The sequence below is a fragment of the Urocitellus parryii genome, chromosome 1, assembly GCF_045843805.1.
Source record: "Urocitellus parryii isolate mUroPar1 chromosome 1, mUroPar1.hap1, whole genome shotgun sequence".
NCBI classification, from domain to species: domain Eukaryota; kingdom Metazoa; phylum Chordata; class Mammalia; order Rodentia; family Sciuridae; genus Urocitellus; species Urocitellus parryii.
The window spans coordinates 199,522,312-199,542,733 of NC_135531.1; the positions used below are offsets into that span (position 1 = coordinate 199,522,312).

The following is a 20,422-nucleotide window of genomic DNA, read 5'->3' on the forward strand; positions in this document are numbered from 1 at the left end:
TAGAAATGATAACAGAATGAGAAGGAGGATATTTATTTTTAGTCCTGCCATTTGCAAGGCCCTTTGAACTTCTAAGAATATTCTTAGGGTCACAAAATGTAAGCCGATCATTTAATCAGAATGATAGATTTCAGAGCATTATTTTTCCATTCGGGGAATTTTTTTTTTCACTATCTCAACCACACCTTGGTTCTTTATGAAAAGAATTTGGGATTTTACATCATAGAAAAAAAGTTTCTCTTGGCTTGACTTACTAGTAAGGAGGTGTGTGAATGGCCTGAAGTTATACATTTGCAAAGGAAATACCATCCAGATGCTCAAGTCAGTCTTTTCTTGGCAGACAACTAAAAACCATACTGAAACTGAGTAAAATCTCAAACAAAAGACTTCTGAAAGTCTTTACCTTTGTAATGGACATTAATTAAAAGAAGCAGTCCTATCCCCTGTGATCAAAGTTTAACTACTATTAATCAGAGTTCACCACACAATTAACACTTTGAACTGATTAACAAATGGGATTATAACAAGAAATTTTGAGGTGGGAATAGTGAATGGACATATTCTTTTATATAACTTTCTGCTCCTCATCTTTTAAAGGAAGGAAAAAACAATGAAATACTCCGGTCATAATGAACTGGCAGATTTTGTTTTCGGTGAGGTGTTTGCCATTACATATTGCACATAATGTATGGCACTGTTAGGAGGAAAAAATTGGAGTCAAAGTGACTGGAAAGTTAGGTCTGCTCTGTAGCACTGTGAGATTGTTGACATCTGCCGAGGTTGGAGCGCTCAGTAAGCAGGAAATGGGGTGTCACTCTGAGTGGTAGTTTACCATTATCCTGGCATCCTAATGAAGTGTCTGCAGTGCACAGAGCTTCTGGATGGCATCTTAACGCACGGCTAAGCAAAAGCACTTCTCTCCCTGTCACTGTCATCCATCTGCCTGCACCCTACTGTAGCCAATGGGATGGAACCATGCTACAATGTGCTATAAGCCATTTAGAGTTGCACATTGCATAATCAGTCCCATCAAATATGTAAAAAATGGCTATTATTGGTTATTTTCCTCAAACTCTGGCACCTGGAGTTTGATACATTAAAGTTAAACTTTCCCAAGTGCTGTTTTTTTGCTATTAATTCCACTTTCCTCCCACTATCTAAATGGAATGAGTTGCATCCTCATTGTCTTAAGTCTTGTTAATGGATTGAAAGTGTTGTATGAATATTCATCATAAACTTCACCGTGCATCACACTTGGTGAAATCATCAATTTACAATTATGATGGAATGGTCATTTCTTTGAGATAACCATTTCTTTTCTTTTTTTTTTTTCTTTTAAGAAAAGGACAACTCCAATCTCAGATTGGTTGATTTCATCTTAAAGCACATTAGTTTGCAGGGAGTTTGAGGTCTTCTAATAGATTTCTTTAAAGACACAGTGCATTTCACCAACACGTTTGCATTTTTAAGCTAGTATTGTTAGTGCCAGATGATTAAATTTGGTGCTGTAATATCACCTCCAATGAAATTCAGATGCAGTGGAGAAAAGGATGTCAGCTATTAGGTGGCATAAGTAGAGAAAAGTGTGTGCAATCCACTCCAAACTTCTGAATAGGCTTTGCAAACAAGGCTGCAGAGCAGCTGGGCTGTCATGGTAAGAACCAAAGTGGGAAGATGGCCACAAAGTTGAGGAGGAGCTTTCTGTAATGGGCAGGGGCAACAGGGATCTGCTAAAGTGGGGAGTGAGGGGCGGGAAGGGAGGTTAGGGTTATATAAACAAAAGGGCATAATATAATTCGGTTGCATCAGGAATTTTTTTCACAGACATTAAAACTATGGTAAACATAACAGCGGGGAAGCTTGCACTGCCGCACAGTGGGAAGCTTAAAGCGTCTGCCTGAACTGTGCCTGGCTCAACCACTGCTAGAAGTCTCCGACTTTCATTAGCACTTGACAATTCACCCAGTTCCCCAGAAAAGGAGAAAAATTCAAGCAGCAAAGCCCCTCACTAATTATTGTAAATGCTCCCAGGTTACAGTTGTGTGTGTGTGTGGTGGTGGGGGGGACAATAATGACAGAATGGTGTTAATCTGGAACAAAAGAGTCATCCTGAAATAAAAAAGAATAAAAGAGCTTGTTTGTTCCGTGCTTGATTATCTGTTTGTTTTAAATCAGTGTAGTCCTTCATTTGATTCGAAAAGCAGTATGCTGGAATGTTAGGCCACCATTTTACAATGATATTTTAGAATATTGAACCAAATTATGTGAATGGCTTTTGAGCAATGAAAGCTCAGGCGAATTGAACAAATGGTTTCCACACCTTGACCCCCAGATTTATGCAAGCATCTCTCACGGTCTGAAGCATCTTTGAAACAGAAACTGCTTTCCTTGGAGGAAATCTGTAACAATATAAAAATTAATATGGAATTAAATGTAACAAGATAAGCAAAGGAACACACATTACTGCAAAATATTGCACCTCAGATTAAAGTTGTTTTGGTTATTTTCCTTAAAGAATAGATTCATTTAAGGAAAAATGTTAGATTTCTTCAAGGGGCAGAGAGGTCTACTTTGATGCTTCTAAACATTAAAGATGATAGGTTTTTTGTTGTTGTTGTTTTGTTTTATTGGGATGATAGGTGTTTATTTTTGCTAAATCTAGACTCGGGAATCTGGTTTCTTCCTTCATATCCCCCCAGCTGCTGTCAGCAACACTGCACATCAGCTTTCCTTCATGTGAGAGTATTTCTCCAGAACTCATTTGCAAAAAAGTCGAAGCAATATTAAACACCACATCCAAACCTCTTTAAACACACAAAGAAATGGGAAAACACATCAGAACTAGACCATTGAGAAAATCTTCCTCTCAAATTTACTGTTTGCTTCACATGCTAGCATAAAATATCCCACAAAGTCCCGTTTGTGATCCATTTGAAACAATCTTGATTTGCTTAAATTGTCACATTCTTCTTGCACATTTCTTCCTAAATGCAAAAATGACAAAGAATTCTCCTCCCTCTTCATTATAAAAGTGCAGAATTTCTGGCTTGTTTATTCCTAATGGAACACTTGAGAAAGAAGAAAATATATAAATATCTCTTCCAGAAGATTAGTTGTCTCAATCTTTTTAAAAGAGAGGATTTGTTCAGTTTTCCCCCATGGTAAACAACTTGGCCTATTCATTGAAATTTTCCATTGTTAAATTAATGCATTTTACTTGCCTGATTTAGTCCCATGGTTCTAAGACATCAAACCTTTTAATAGCCTTATTTCTTCCATACTATGTACTAGTAAATGTCATTAGGACATTGATGGTTAGGGATAGAATCTGAGCCTCTTTGAATAAATGTGTGTTCTATCCTACTGCAGGAAACTTACTAAACCAGAGTCTGAAAATTCTCACAATCTGACAGAATGAAACTGTTTTCCTCCTCATGAGAACACAAGCAAGAAATGTCATAAGCATTTTGAGTATTTCAAATCAAGCATAGGAATTTTGTCTGATCTATAGCTAAGTATTCTATTGACAAGGTCAAGAACAGAGAAAGGTCTGGCCACCAAGTCAAAAAGGAGTCATTTTTAAAAAGTAGACAGTTTATCAACTTCAATTCCTAAAGTGCTGTGTAGTCCTTTCACAGAAAGTTCAGGAAATTCCCATAACTATAAAGAAAGTGTGTCTATGTATACCTCCCATACATGTGGTTCTCCAAAATTATATTCAAGATGCTAATGAAAAAATGGCTAATATCTTCAGGAAACTGTAGAAAGAGAGATGGGGGAGGGAGAGAAAAGCAAGCTGTGGCAAAAAACCTAGGCTCAGCAGCTTTCTGGGGGAAATGGTGGAATGTGACTATGTGATTTATAATGAGAAAAGGTATCTACAACATACAATTTTCTACCTAGCTGCAAATAATAATTCATAGTGATGTCCCTTCCAGATAAAAGACCTTTGCTATGTAGGACCCATGTGGTAAAATGATCATGATAAATGTCAGACCAGTGCAGGTAACGGCTTTACAAACCATTAAGATTAGCTGGCTCTTTTTTCCGATGATAACAGTAACCATGCTGTGACTCTATGTGGTAATAATATCTCAGTCCTGATAAATGCCAGAGCTCGGCAGAGGTGTTTATCATTCCCAGTTCAGAAATGCTGACTAAAGTTACCACATGTTGCCTGTTTTTCTTCTTTTACAATAGTCTCACAATTAAAAACAAAACAAAACAAAAAAGCTGAATCATAACATTATTTTATAATCCATTTCTTAAATTATTTCAATGTTTGTTTAATTCATAACTCTCCTCTGCAATCAGTATCACTGTGTGGCCATGCCAAATGACCTGGACAAACAGTCTACCATACCAACAAGCATCTCCTCTTCAGAGGCCTTTTGTTCAAAATGAATGGTTATGAGTAAAGATTAATATACTTTCTTTAAAAAATGTTTTAACTCCAAATATGATGAAAGTATCCCTTAGTTCACATTTTTTCTAATTATGTGATAGATCCTAGTTTTTTTCCAGTGAGTTTTTTTTTAAATCCCATATAAATCTAATTTGCCTACAAATGGAAAGAGGCAGAACATTACATTTTTATGAAAAACTCCAAATCTTGAAAAATATTTGTAAGATTTCCACTCTCATGAAAAGGTACAAAGGTAATGCTTAATATTAAATAGTTACAAGAGTATTTGAAATGAATTGCTGGTTTATGATGAGAAAGATATCAAACGAATCAAAATGGTAAGAGTTGGGTTTTTTAAACCTTATAAAAGCATATATACATGAATAAATATAATTCAAATAAACATTTCACAGAACTGTATTTCAAAAAAATAAACTAGTGTGCTTAATTTTCTCAGCATACACTATCACCAAAGGATTAATTCGTGTCATTTGTAAGTTACAGAAATGTACATAACCACCTTGACACCTCCAAAATTACTATGAAAACCAAGAAATTGTAGAGAGGACAGTAGGATTGTGTGAAGATTGCTGCTGGTGTCAGACATTGCCTTGCTCTTTGATTCTGACAAATAGGAACATCATTGCAAAATTAAGGAGTGAGAGCATGGTTTAAGAACCATTTTCAGGTTTTGGTGAATTTTAGAGAACGTAACTATATTAAAATTGACTGCATCAAAGTAAGACCCTTTATAAACAGTTACATATAGAAAGTTTTCCAAACTTGCCCTAGTGTGAGATCAATGCACCAAAGTCCTTGAAATTACACAGATTCAGTTATATAAAATAGAAAAGATGGTATTTTTACATTCCCTGAATGTAATATGGTATTCATAAAGAATTTAAGCATAAAAATTTTTAGGATCTTCAAAAATTAATTAAATAGAATTTCAAACTCATTGATTTGTGAATATCTGAATTATTCCGAACTTTTTTGATATGGTTAATATCTCAGAAGTTTTTAACAATCACTTTAAATGACCCCTTCAGTAAGAAGTATGTAAACTTCATTGATACCAATATTGTGGCATGCCTGATATTTAACACATAACAGATTATGACATATTTTGTATTTTATTTGCCCCTTTGGATTACAAAATGACAAAAATGAGAACAAACTTTGTATCTTTCATGGGTTCCACATAGGCCTTAATAAATATTGTTTTCTTCAAACATATATACACATGTGTTTAATACTCTATCAACTACTTAAGAAATAAATTTATTGAATTTAGGTATTGATAAACTTGCTTAATAACTTCTTAACTATTTATTTCCAGACAGTAGGAAAATAAATGGAAAACATTAAGATTGTTCTTAGCAATACTTCTAACAGTGCACTGTGGGCGGCTACTCCCCACTAGACCAGGACTCGAAATGGTCCCTGGAAATGGTGCTAGTGTTGTCAATGAGCTGAAGTTATGCAAACTCAAGGACTCTACAGATTTAGAATAATGTATCAGTCAGAATATTTTTGATACTTACATTTACTGACAATGAAAGTTTTTCACATTTTAAAACTTCTTCCTGAAAGGAATTTTTAATTTAAAACAAAACAAAGAAACAAAAAACCTGACAAAACATGAACATCTCCTAAGAGGAGAAACAAGGACTACAAGGGATTCTGGTGTAGAAGTGAGGTGAGTGGTTCTAATTATCAGGAGGTCCCTGCAGACAAAGAAGAATGCACCCTCACCTGGAGGCACATGCATTTTATTCCTGCTGGGACTCTCCTACAAGTAATGTACCACCCTTCTAAATGTTGTGACATGGTTTATCAATATCTAAAGCCAAACTTACCAGGCATAGGCAGACATGGAGAATGTGCCTTCCTTTTAATAAAATATAAAACATGACTTTCAGGGGATTTTGGGGAAGTGTGAGGGAGGGGCAGGAGAACATGGAATCTCACAAAGCTCCAAATTGCCAAATACAGATTAGCCTCAAGGTCATGATTATTGCTTGGCTCATGAGAAAATGACATTTCTATTTATGATATACTGTACCTACTTAAGATTTTTAACAAAACGATCTTCAATAACTGATAGCATTCTGTGTATTTACATATCTATCACACACTGTGACCTGCTTCTGTTTTTAGAAAAAGTTACTAAGGAGTAAAATGTATGGTTTCATGTGATTTTTGGAAACAATCTTGAAGTATAAGCAGTCAATTGTGAGGGATGATAGAAGAATTAAAAAGAAAAAAAAAGACATTTTGAGGTAAAGGGGGACTTTAATTAGTAAGCACTTATTATATGTCCATTTGTGTGTGTCTAAACATTTAATTCTACAAAAATTCTGAGACATATGTTTTTGTATTTTTAAGTAAAGGATTAGAAGCATCAGGAGTTCCACAACTTGCCACAAATCATAGAGAAAAGCAAAAATTTTAACCTGGTTCTTTCAGACACCTGTTACACCACTTCTCTTATTCATTTTTTTTCTTATTATATTATTAATGCATATTAATGGTACAATATGATGGGTTTCATTGTTACAATTTCGTGCATGCATATAATGTACTTGGGTAAAAGTCACTCTCCCTTTTTCCACTTTTTCACTCCTCCCCCAACTTCCAGTTCCCTTCCTTAGTAACCCCCTTTCTACTTTCATGTTATCCTTTTTAAGTTCTTTTCATATTCTATATTTAAAAGAAAACATATGATTCTTGTCTTTCCATGCCTCACCTATTTTACTTAACATAATCTCCAATTTCCTCCATTTTCCTACAAGTGACATGATTTCATTCTGCTGTATGGTTGAATTGTGTAACCTTCTCTTATTTATAAGATGTGTTTGAAATTTGTGCATATTTGTATCCATTTGTGAAGTTTGAATCTGCCCTTAGAGTGTCTCTTCCTAAAGCAAATGCAAGCTAAAGACATTAACCTAGCAATCACTTCTCTACTTTGGATGATTCTTCAATCCCAACTCAAGTTTTATCATTAAAAAAGCATATTCTCTAAGATTTTTACCAATTAGTAGAGTACAGAGTAGACTGAAACAAATAAAAATGTTCTTTGAAGATACTTATTCTTCCTAGAAGCAAGAAGAGTCTCTAACTAAATTTTGAAATGACCATGATACAAAAAGTATAAATTGAATATAAATTAGAGAATGGCTTTCTACCAAATATAACTCTGACTTGTATTGACTACTGTGTTTTTCATACAGGATGCACTAAACATTCCAAAATAACTTTCAGAAGCAGAACAGCTGTGGTACTTATGACCTCCTTAACAAAGGGAAGCAGTTGTCCTTTGCCAGTTGTAGATATGTGGGATGAACAGTACTCCCTATGTAATGGTTACTGGGAGAAGCTAGTCTTGTGTTCCTCTGGTGAACCTATATACAATAGCAGGATCTATTTTGAATTATGATTTAACGTTTGGCTATAAATAAATTAGGAAAAATAACGGCATGGGTGATAAGATCAGGAAAGTGTCTAGAGGCCAGCAGGGACATAGTTCTTCCCTGCATAGAACTTTCCATCATTGCATAACTTTATCTTATCTCTTTTCTAAAAGGCATATGGTTGTAAATGTTCTTACTTTAGTAGCAACATTTCATTCAGATAAATGCAAATATAACTACCATAAAACATATTTTGAAAAATGTGCCCTCAAAACCACGAATGGGGGAAGGGGCTATAAAGCCACATTCTTGTGGCATTAAAACCTATATCACATCATGTAAGAGAGGTTAATTTTCCAAGCAGCATGAAATTGTTTCTGAAGAAGCTGATTTACAACAATGTGTTTGGTGTTGATTGAGAAGATGGGGGCAGGTAGTGAGCAGTGAGTGAGAAACAGTTTAGAATCATTGTTGGACAGCCAAAATGTACCACTACAGTTTACACAGTTGTGGGTTCACAGTTCAGACTGGAGAGAGGATATATGAATGTAGATGAGGATCTAAAATGGAGGTATTAATGAGCATAGAGTACATATGAAATAAATCAGATTGCATTGAGGGTAGGAGTAAGTGCAAATGAAAGAAAAAAATGTGGAGCTTATTATTTCTAGAAAGATTTTTGTGTCTCTTAGTATATAGTGTAACTAAGATAATAGATTCTTTAATTCTCCACATAGAAAAAAAATGTTTCTTTACCTTCCCCCTCTAATCATAATGTAAAAAAGTCAGAGCTATCTTAAAGTCTTCTCAAACTTTCAATGCTTCACAATAATGAGAAACCATATGCTGAAGAAGAAATATTAATAGAAAATGCTGTCTTTCAGATGCTCACTGAATCAATTGAAGGCAGTTGACACGTCTTTAGTAAGCTGTGTATGAATCTTAGCTCATTAACCACTCCTGTATTATGTATGCTGATTCTAATTCCTAATATGACACATCAATAAACCAGATCTGAAAAGGTGTCATTTCGATTTTAATGTATCCAATTGTATTTTTAGATGTTCCCCCACTTAGAAGTGTTTGTGTTATTTCCTGATTTTACAAGCTATGGAAGAGTGGGTGTGGTATTGATTTGAATGGGAAAACACTGCTTTCCTATAACCTTTCAAAAGATTTTGTTCTGATTAGGTTTTAAGAAAAATAAATTGTTTCATCTTAACAATATTTCAGCCCTTTCTAAGCCATTGTAGTTTCCCCTCTAGAACAACAGCATAGCTTACCCACAAATATGCATGTATGACTCTCCAATTGTCTGATTGTTCAAGTATGTGTGCAAATAGAAATAGGAAAATATGCCTATAAAATATTTTTATGTAGAATGTTTCTTATAGGCAGACTGAGAAGCCACCATATATTTTATAAAGGTTCTGATGCATAACATCTCACCAATCAGATCATCAATTTCTCAGTCCATCACCAAGTATTTAGGGACTTGTGTAATGGCAAGCTACCTTAGCAATTGTATTTTCATGAACAGATACCAACTCAGTTCAAGAATTAGCAACTGCATTTTGAATGCTCGCTACAACCAAGTAGTATGCTAAGTGCTAGAAACAAAAGTAGAATTAAACTCAGCATGAACTTCAAAAAAAGGTATGGAGGGGGTGAACACTTTCAGAGAATTTAGTTTTACCAGTCATTGTGCTATGTACATTACTTACTATCTTGTGAATTCCATAAAACTTCCCTTTTAGATGTTATTCAAGGAGAATAAGAAAGATGTCCAAGACCACATAGCTAATAAAAAGCTGTTACAGAATTTAAACTGAGGTCAATCTATTCCAATCATTGCTCATGTCTTTCCTTCATTTACTAATTCATGTTTTGTTCTTTCAATCTACTGTCTACCAGAATAAAAGCAACTCAGCTTTATAGGAAGATTCCCTCTTTAATGGGGGAAATGGATAGGAATACAAGTAATGGAAATACCATGTGAAGTATTGCATAAGAAAAATGTTCTAAAAGCAAAGGAACACAGCAAAGGGAGAGCTAACTTTGTTCAGGAAAGCTCACAATTCTTTTACCTGGTGGCTTAACAGACTTGATGATGTTTTAATTCCTGCTTGAGCACCATGGTTGTGACCTTGAAATTCAATTATTCCAATTAAGCAATGCTCAACCTTTTTTTAAACTCACTCTGACTGGATCATATGTTCCCCAAAACTAAGGTTTGCTGAATGTAGCCATTTAGATCACTCCCCACTTACTGTCTGTCAAGTTTAATTTAAGGGTGCTACTTCTGCAGCCCTGAATGTCATCCTGTCCCTTTTCTGGAGATTCTGAAATTGACCTGATTATAGTCAGAAATTTCAGTGAAACTAAAAAGGTCTCCTCTTCTCCCCTCCTTTCTTCTTTCTACTGTTCCTAATAACATCTTCATTGCTTAAACCAAATGTTTCACCAGATCCTCAAGTAAAATGCATTTCTAGAATCATGCCAAACTTCAAAAAGTATCTACCTCTTGAAAAAAAAAATACACCTATACACACATATCAGAGGGTTAAATACAAGGTATCTAACACTACTAATAGCTCTGTTCTGAGTCACTATATCAGCTTCACTCTCATCTTTTAAAAAATATCTATATTGACTTTTTAAATAGCTTTTTCTGAGTTTAAGGTATCCCATAGGCCCCAAGTAGTCCTGCAAAGCATCACATTTTCTTACCATCATTAAATAACCAGGGGGCTCACTACTTTTTGGCAGAAAAGATTACATCTGGTGTGGGCTATGATGTTGCAGCATCTTTTTTTTTTCTTTGTCTTCCCCTTTGTTTCTTTCATTTGCAGTTGTCCAAGCCATATTATGTTGGAACTCTTCTAAGAATAACTGCAATTTTGAAAGCTTTGACTGTGGGAGGCATTATTTATAGACCCTTGTGGTTTTAGGAGGAAAAAGAAAAATCTTCCAGGCAGAGTTCTACTAGGAAGACTGCCCTCACCCCACTTTAGCCAAATACCATCTTCAGCAGGACATTTTCCTACAATTCCTTATAAAAAGTTTCTTTTGAAACATCTTGCTAAGAAAATTGGCAGTTTCTAAACTAATTCTTTCTTACCCTAGTAAATAAAATTTATATACCAACTAACAGAAGATTAGAAATTGGGCTATTGAAGTACATCTTATTAGGAACCATGTTTACTCTTAGTATTCGAGAACCATCTGCAAAGGTTTTTGTACACAAAATCACAGAATCCCAGGTCTCACTGCCCCACAGTGAGGAATGCTCCTTCTAGCAGTGTGCATTCTTCATAGTCTCCATTCTCAAGGTCATTTCCTGATATACCAATTCCATATACATTCTCAGAAGCATAAAGAAGAAAAGTTTAAAAGTTTAAATAAATCAGCTCTGGACACTCCTCCTCAGGAGTCCCACATAATGCTTTAACTCAACTTTCATTGGCCAAACTTGGTCACATGGCCACACCAGTTGCCAAAAAGTCTGGGAAATTAGCCCTTTTGCTGATATGTTGCCATCCTCTCCACAATGGGATTGTCATGCAAAGGGAGATAAGAGTGGATATTGGGTGGGGGATTAAGTTACATATATTTCCATATATATCTCTTCCAGCAGTGACCTCTTTAGAATTATAAGGAGCTCTGTGTTAGAAGTTAAAGATAAAATATACATTAGAAAGATAACAAATCAATGTTCTAAAGTGTTTAAGTACAATAAATAATTACACCTCAAAATGGTAAGGTCCTGACTAAGACCATGGCAAGACAAAGTTCTTAGGGTGCTAAGTAAATAACTTCTTAATTTTTCTTCCATGCAAAAGGAACAAAATGAGGAAAAACAATACATGTGGTATGCAGTTTTGAACAACTTCCTATTTTTAAAAATGCATAAGGCCAATTATTATGCTTTTTGGAGTTTTGTATTTTGCAACCTCCTTATTTTGTAGCAAACCCAAAATGCATCAGGAGAAAAGATAGCATAGAAGTAATTTTTTAAAAAATTCTTTGTTTTATATGTCCTTATGTATTAGCTTCCCACTGCTGGTATGCCAATAGCACAAACTCTGTGGCTTAAAAGAGTACAAACTTATTATCTTACATTCCTGGAGACTAGACATCTGAAATCAGTTTCACAGGGAAAAACTCAAGATGGTGGCAGGGCTGCTTTCTTCTGGAGGCTCTGTTTCCTTGCCTTTTCCAGCATTTAGAGGCTGTTGTCCCTCATTAGCCCAGGCTCCCATCACATAGCCCTTCTCCTGTGATTCCACTGTCATATCACCTTCTCTCTCTGAGTCCCATCCTCTTTCTTTCCTTTGATAAGAACCTTTTAGATTACACTAGACCCACTATAATAATCCAGAAAAGTCTTCCCACCTCAATCCCTAGCTTGATCACATCTGCAAAGTCTTTTTTTTTTTTTTCTGGGTGAAGTTACATAGTCACAGGTTCCAGGGATTAAAATGTGGATGCCACAATTTGTCCTTTTACACCTTATAAAATAGGAAATTGAAGAAAACAATTCAATACTTGATTTAAGGAAGGTTGTGTCAAAGTCACAGTGTCACTGCTTTCTTACCACCATGGTCTAATTCATATAGTCAAAGTAAACTCCATAACAACTTGGTGAAGAACACACTTTCCCTTTGGTTACTGATAGTACTTTAAGTTGTTAAGTCTTAGTTAAAATTTTCCTCAGTAAATTATCTCATGTACCCATGAAATCATTTCTAACCTTTTTATTTATTTGTTTATTTGTTTTTTAGAAAAGCCAGACAATAACACAAGAATTGAAACTATAAAGTCTCTTGTACAAAAACTCCCTCCACCAAATCGTGACACCATGAAAGCCCTCTTTGGACATCTAACTAAGTAAGTTGTAAGGGTTTCTGGGTATGTTGAATTATAATAATTATGAAATAAGAAACACTTAACTTTAAATTTCTAAGACTAGATTTTTTGATACTTCCTTCTCATATTTTCCCCTCTAGCTGACCTAAGACTTCCTGTAAAAACTGAAAAATGTACTAGAGATAGGAAGGAGAACTTACAAAAGGAGCTTCTGAAAAAAATTTATTTTTCCTTTGGACTTTTCAACAAGTAGGTAGATGTTTGCTGACTGTCAGAACCATTTCCAGGTCCCTGAGATAAGCCATCTTTGACTTTGTTATCTAATGTCATGGGAAGAGCATAAAATGATTCAGACATGCATTCAAAACCCATCATACACCAAGTGCTATGACCACAAATAAGTTAAACTCTCTGAAATCCAGTGTCCTCATCTGTAAAATGTAGGTTCCAATGAATAAGGTATTATTCATGTAAACAGTAAGGAGGAGAGCATTCCAGGTGGAGAAAAGCAAATAATAAGACCCATAGGTCCCAAAGAGCTGGATGCATTTGAAAAGCAGAAAGTAGGCCTAGACGGCCAGCACCTGGTAAGCAACACGGGTGGAGGACAGGAGCTGAAGTTCTAAGCATTATACAGCATCAGGTCACAGGTCTCATTGGTCACATGTGGACCAATGAAAGATCTGGCTTCTGTTCTAAAAACAAGGAAGAACGACTGGAGAATGCTAAATTCAAGGAGTATAAAAGATCCCTCAAACAGCTGAATGGAAAATGGATTGAAAATGTGAAAGCAGGGAGATCTAATAACAGGCAGCCATCATAGGCCAAGCAGGAGACAGGGATGCTTTGAATAAAGCCCTCAGAAAGATATGAGTAAAGAGATTTTGGAGGTGGGTCAAGATGGGTTTGCTGTTGTTTGGGGGTAAGAAAAAGAGAAATCAGGTGGGTTTCTGCTTTGGCAAGTGAAGAAATGATAATGATACATACAGAGATGGGTAAACTGGGGGAGGAACAGGAAGAGTAGGTTTGAGAGGTCCATTTTGTACAAGTTAAGTCTGAAATGACTGTTACCCATTTGCCTTCTGTTAACACCTTCCTCAGATAAGGCACAGTGCAATACAAGTTATGAGATTTTAGCTTTCACTGTATATACATAGTAATTGTGAAGCATTTTTCACAGAATAGTGATCCAAAATAGCAGTTTTGCTTTCGTAAGATTAAATCTCCTGAATCACCTCAATTATCCATTCCTTAGGATGAGTCATTCCTACACATTGTTCAACTAATGCATTACATGATTTTTAATTGTGAATGTAATACATGCAACTGCACACACAAAAAATTAAGCAACAGCAATGCATACACATTAAAAAGTGAAATTTGCCTACCAGTCATTCTAAGCCTGCTGAGCAGAAGTAACTAACACTTTTTTTATGCATCCTTCCAGACCTGTTTCAAAGCACATGCAACCATATGTGTGTGTGGTTGCTTCTGGTGTTAAAGTACGTATACTGCACATACGGTTCTGCAATTATTTTGCAAATCATGGACAACCTTCCATTTCATTAAATAGACTCTTCTTATTCATTTTAATGATGGCATAGTATTCCAACGTATGGGTAGTCCATAACTTGCCAAACCAATTCTTGCATTAGGGAACAGGTTTTAAACACATGCATCATATTATTCTCTTATTTTACTCTCAGAGGGGAACATTATCTCAAAATTTAAAACCTCCTTATTATTATTACCCTTGTTATCCCTTCTTATGCCTCCACATGCTGGCTACAGTGGGAAACTCAGTGAGTTTCAGTGAAAGGATCTTGGGTTTCAAAGAAATAGAAAGAGAATGAGAGACCTAGACTCAAAGCCTTGTTCTGTACTTTACTCCTGTTATGATCTCAGGCAAGTAAAATCAGATTAAATAATATCAACCATATCTTGTGGTTATGAGAATTAAATGAGATAATGCATATAAAATGCATGGCACAAGGTAAGCATTCTTCAGATGTTAATTCTTTTTCCCTCAGGATTTTTACACATCATGAAAAGGGTTTCAAGTTACAAGTAAATACTGGAGTGCTTATCTCAGTAACTCTAACTGGACCAAGTCATAAAACAAATGGAAAAGTATACTCTTTAATGCTATGCAATACCTAGTCTTAGAGTTCTTGAGAAATATCCATTACTCAGTCTCAATCACTCCTTTTTTTTTTCAACTCAAAGAACAGCTATAAAATGAAGAAACTAAGAGTCAGCTAAATGTTCCTTTAGGGGAGAAAAAAAAAAAAAAACCTCACAGAGATGAGGATCTATTTAGTAAAAAACCTTGAAAAGATGAGACTCCTCCATGTCATGCCACACAGTCCCAGTAATAACGGTTAAAGCTTGTTTGTTATATCTAAATGAATTTCCTAACTTTTATAGAAATTTCATCTATTTCAATAGAGATGAAAATAGATATTTTAAACTAAGATTTAATATCAGATTATTATATCATTTCAAAGCATTCTAATTTTAATATTTTTTATTTTACACGGGGGAAAAATGTGTTATTTCCCAGCCACCAACCTTTCTTGGGTGGTGTGACCATATTCCACCCTGCACTGATTTATATAAACTGGGTTTAATTATGCACAAGTATGTGCACACGATTCTATCTTGTTAAGCATTTTTTGCTAAGTTTTTGATGAACAGCCAATCGTGGCATGTCATCAAAGCTTGAGAAGACTAAATAAGAAGATTGTTTAACTAGAATTTAAATATATTCATGTTTGAAAGAATCATTAGAATGTTTTCCTTAGTCTTGATGCATTTGGTAGTTCTTCAGAAAATCTCCCATCAACACTTGTATGTAGTGTTTATTCCAAATTGTTGCAAACATATATATTTTGAAGTTTGTTTAGTGAGGGTCAGGGAATGTAATGAAGTGCCAAAAATTCCACTTGACCTACGTACTCTACAGTCAACAGAACAGAGTTCCATTTTTGTGGAGCTCTGAGTTAAATGTTCTCCCCAAAGCAGAGCAGCTACTGCCTGGGAAAGATTAATATGGCTCAGTTAGACTGGGAGACAGGTGTAAATCTTATCCACCAAAGCCAGAATATTTAAAGAGCCGTGATTATATTAAGTATAGAATTGTAAAATGGCTGCTCAGACCCAATAGTGGCAAGTCCAGAGTTTCCATTTTTAATGGCACTCAAGTCAAGACTTCTACTGTTGTACCTTGACACTAGGAATTCAGAATAAGCTCTCATCTCCAAACGTCACCAGTTTGAAATCTTTATTAATGGTGACTTTCACAAATTGACATTACAGTTCTAGGCCCTGGAAATGTCTGTGGTGACTTCTGAATCATCGTATATATGGCAATTTAAAATACATCACATGCACTTTCCTACTTCTTTGGGAAGGTTGTAGAGAGAAGATAAACTAATGAAAGGAGAACTTAGAACAATGGTTGACTTGCTAATGGGTTGGAGGCTGTGAGCCAGTTAAAGGAATCAAGTGAGAAACAGGGAATCACTTAGTAAAACTTGGTGCACTAGACAATTGCATGCTGTACTTACTGTTTATGAAAAAGTTATCTAATAATATTTTAGACTGAAAGAAATAGGAGGAAAGAAACTCAAAGAAGTCCCATAGAAGTTTTAGTTAAATCAAGTCATAGAAATCAAATGGAAAGAAATGGTCCCAATCTTGAGATTTTTCCAAAGTAAAGAACACATCATTTTTCTTTCTCTCACTTCTGTATCCCCAATATCCTGTTAGTTATGGAGATAAGCCTAAAATTTCAATGCTGGATAATTGTTAAAATAGTCCCCAGATGGTAATTAAAAAATAAAGAGATATTGTTTAGGAAGTGCTCCTATTCTTAGTTTGCAAATGTAAACAAGGGGAAAAAGATTATCAGATTATAGAAAATTAATAAGATAGGTGAATCTATTTTGACAAGTGTGTATTGGATCAAATCTTCTATGTACTGGTGGAATCTATCAGCAAGCATACTAGGAAAGTAATCTAGGTAATGTATCTTAAAGATGAAGACCTTCACATCTTTATGTGATTTGAACCAGTGATCTTCATCTCTCTATTTTATACTAAGTAACAGAGGAGGAAAGTGTTTGCAGAGAAATTATTATGACAATTTTGTTGACTGGTAGAAACTTGGGAATAATGTAAGTGTTCAGTGACAGGGGAAGGGTTATATAGAACATGATACACCATATTGGTTTAGTGACATGTAATTCATGGCTTTTTAATTGAGTGTGGAAAAACGCATATATTAAGATGAATAAAATCATGAATACAATATTTTATCTACTCAGTAAAAATATAAATATGTAGAAAAAACTGTGCATATGGAAAAGGCTGTGAATATATTTGCTAAAATGTAAACATTTCTTTCTTTGAGTCTTTGAATTATGCTATTTTTTTTTCATGTGTTTCATTTTTTTCCTCTATCAACAGTATAAAAGGAGACATTGAGGTTAAGGAAGCAAGGAAAACAGGCTTTGGAGTTAGGCAGGCCTGAATGTGAGCCTTGGCTCTGCCATTTACTAGAAGTATAAGCTTGGCCAGGTCATGCAAAGCTAAGCTTCCATATTCTCACTTGTGAAATGGAGATCATAAAAGAACCCATTCCCATGGTGAGGAGTAGGTGAATAATGCTTTCAAAGGTCTTGCACAGTACCTACCACATGTCAGTACTAAATAAGCACAATACATCCACATCTCTTATTCTTATCATAAGAGAAGTATAAAATAATTTTTAATGAAACAAATATAAGAAGAACTGCTGAGGAAGTAAAATAACTATCAAATTTACTATCTTCCAAAAATTCTTTCCCCTACCTCCAAAGCTTTTTCCAGAATCTGAGTTTCCTCACTAGCCTGACTCAGTCATTTTCCAGAGACCCATCCTGGCTGTTTTCATATGTCCAACAAGCCACAAGACACCCTGGTTATCATGTCCAACCCCAAGCCTGCTCTGTCATTGAGTCCCTATCAATTGGGCTAGCACTTTATCCCCTGTCTTCAGTTGCAATTCTGTTCACCTTCCAGGTGATGTCTTGCTGCCATGGTTGCCTTATCTGCCTTCCTTTGGTGCAGATGTGAGGAGGCTAAATTAAGGCTCTGGTCTTCCTGTGTTTTTTTCAAGAGCCTCCTCCATTACAGCAGCTTCCTAGGGAAATTGCTTCTGCTTTGTTGTCTCACTTATCAGAATAATCCTCACAAAGAGAATTTTATGCCACCCAAAACAAAATGTTAACTTTGTGAAAGGCTTACAAGCAAGAAATTTTGAAGGTGAGGTCCTTACCTTCTGCCTCAGTCACTAGTGTTCTAGAATCCTGTCAATTACATATCTGTCTAGCCTGCTCTGCTCTTTTGAAGTACAGTACTGAAATTCCTGTTGCCACTATTACTGGTAAGATATTCTAACTATTGCTGAAATCTTTTGCCACATTTTTATTTCCCAGATTATAAAAATAATACATGATAATTGCAGAAAATAAATATCAAACTCTTTCCTTAGAGCAAAATTGAACTAGTTAGCCAGATTTACTTTGTGGCATGCATTGGTGGTGGCCAAGACAATCTCAGATTTTTAAGAGAGGGAAACACCAAAGAACATTCAATTCCCATGCAATTACACATTAGTGAAGGAAAGTAAAAATGTCTTTGAAATGGGTGACTTTTTAAGATAACTTAGAGGGCTGGTGTTTAATTCAGTGGTAGAATGGAGACTTACCATGTGTGAGGGATCTTGGGTTCCATCCCCAGCACCAAAAAATAAAAAAATAAATAAAAAAATAAGAAAGTAAATAAAGATGACTGATGAAACAATGCCATTCATGGATTTTTTTGAAAATAGCCTTGGAAGAATATATTTGCTGCCAATTTTAGATTTAGATAAACATTCTTGTAGGAGACTTGCACAATGTGAAATAGGTTAAAAGGAAAGCTAAAAAATCTTTGCTTTTTCATTGACTCTAAGAAAATTGCCCAGCTGTTCACAGAATTCCAAGGTGAAAAAAATGATATGGCTGAATAGACAAATCTCATGGAAGCATGCCAGTTGAATGCCTCGTTGAAAGGAGAAACTGTTGAGCTGTGGCTATTTTGTGAGAGTAAACCAATATTTAAAGCTTCTCTGTGGTCTTCATGGATGTTAAATAAAATATCCTACAAAACCATGTCAGAGGCAACTTAAATGATGACGACCTAGAATTAGATTGTACAAGGAAACAATGGGGAGGAAATAATTCATCCACCCTCTCTTTAAAATGGAACTCTGGGCATTTCTGATATTTGGAGGGGAAAGTTAGATACGGCTAGAAAATGGACTTCAAAGCCCTTGAGACCTCACCCTCCTCTCTGGTCATCAAGTGCAATGGCTGGTGATGCTCTCCGTCACCCATCCAGACCTCTGAATGCTCAGGTCTGGTGTGCTTTGGAGCAGGGTGTGTTTTACTGTGCTGCCTTCTGGCACAGCACTCTTTTTCTGTACACTTTGGTCTTCCACCCAACCACAATACCTGATATCCAAAGACTTGCAGGCTATGGGTATTTTTACTGGAAAATGAAAGATGTGTGCAAATTGTTATTTTCTCTCTCTCTCTCCCTCTCTCTTTTTCCTGAGGGACAAGGGTTGCAAGTTGTTTGAAATAAGCCAGAAGCTTAATAGCTCCTTTGCTTGTGTGTTTGAAATGGCACCCCCATCACTTTGAAGAGCTAATGTACTTCCTATGGGTCTGAAATTCCTCAACTGGACTCCTGTGGCAGAATTTGGCCTGGTAGTTAAGAAAATTAATTACTCTGATCGTGAGGGTGAAGCAATAGTTCCCAACTCCCCATAGTAATCATTAAAATGTCATCTACTGAGGAGACATCTTGGCACAGGATTTATAAGGTCTGTGAGCTAGGGACTAAGGTTCAATGATGCTTCCCGTGGTGTATCTTTGTTCCAGGGAAAGGCTTTGGGAGATAAGCTTTTAAGACGGGAGTGAAACTATTACTTTAGATCATTAGATTTCACATTTGAATGGTAACATTTACCACTGAATCATAGAAAACAAAACAAGATTTTAAAATGGCTACTGTCCCATCTATCATTGTCTTCTCTATGCTAGTGAAGGTCTACTTCATAGGGATATTTCCCTCAAAAGAGGTAAGTTTTTTAAGTTGCCCCACTCTTCTGTACTATGAATCTTGGCCTTTCACCTAATAGAAAAAAAATTGGGGATTTGGAATTGGAAGATGTAGGCTCAAGTCCCAACCTCAGCCCTTAGAAACTGCACAACACTGAGAAAAATCTTTTCATGTCTCCAAACCTCCTTTCTTCATGTATGAAATATGCCAATTAAATTCACATTTATAAAAAATGTTGTTAACTGCAAAATCCTACCCACTAAATTCTTCAGGAAGTTTTAAATGAGTGCCTGCTATATTCCAGGGCTGGACAAGATAAGGGGCCAGCAAGCTACAGGACTCAGACCACATCTCTCCTACCTCCTCAAGTTTTTGTCAGTAGAGTATTATTGGAACACACACACACACACACACACACACCTGTTTATATATTGCCCATGAATGTTCACATGCTATGATGAGAAGAATTGGATAGTCATAACCAATTGCACAAGAACAAAAATACTAACTACATGGTTCTTTACAGAAAAAGATAATTGCTAACCTCTCAACTTAAAACAAAAGGTGTGAGTCACCAAAA

At 35.6% G+C, this 20,422-nt stretch overlaps 1 protein-coding gene across 1 annotated transcript in view; it reads left to right on the plus strand.

Moving 5' to 3' along the window:
• Arhgap15 (Rho GTPase activating protein 15) overlaps positions 1–20,422 on the plus strand; it is a 366,446-nt gene that overhangs the window by 292,318 nt on the left and 53,706 nt on the right. Inside the window, exon 8 of the mRNA XM_077794408.1 lies at positions 12,606–12,711. Within this exon, the coding sequence (XP_077650534.1) occupies positions 12,606–12,711 (106 nt within the window). The remainder of the gene's footprint in view (positions 1–12,605; positions 12,712–20,422) is intronic.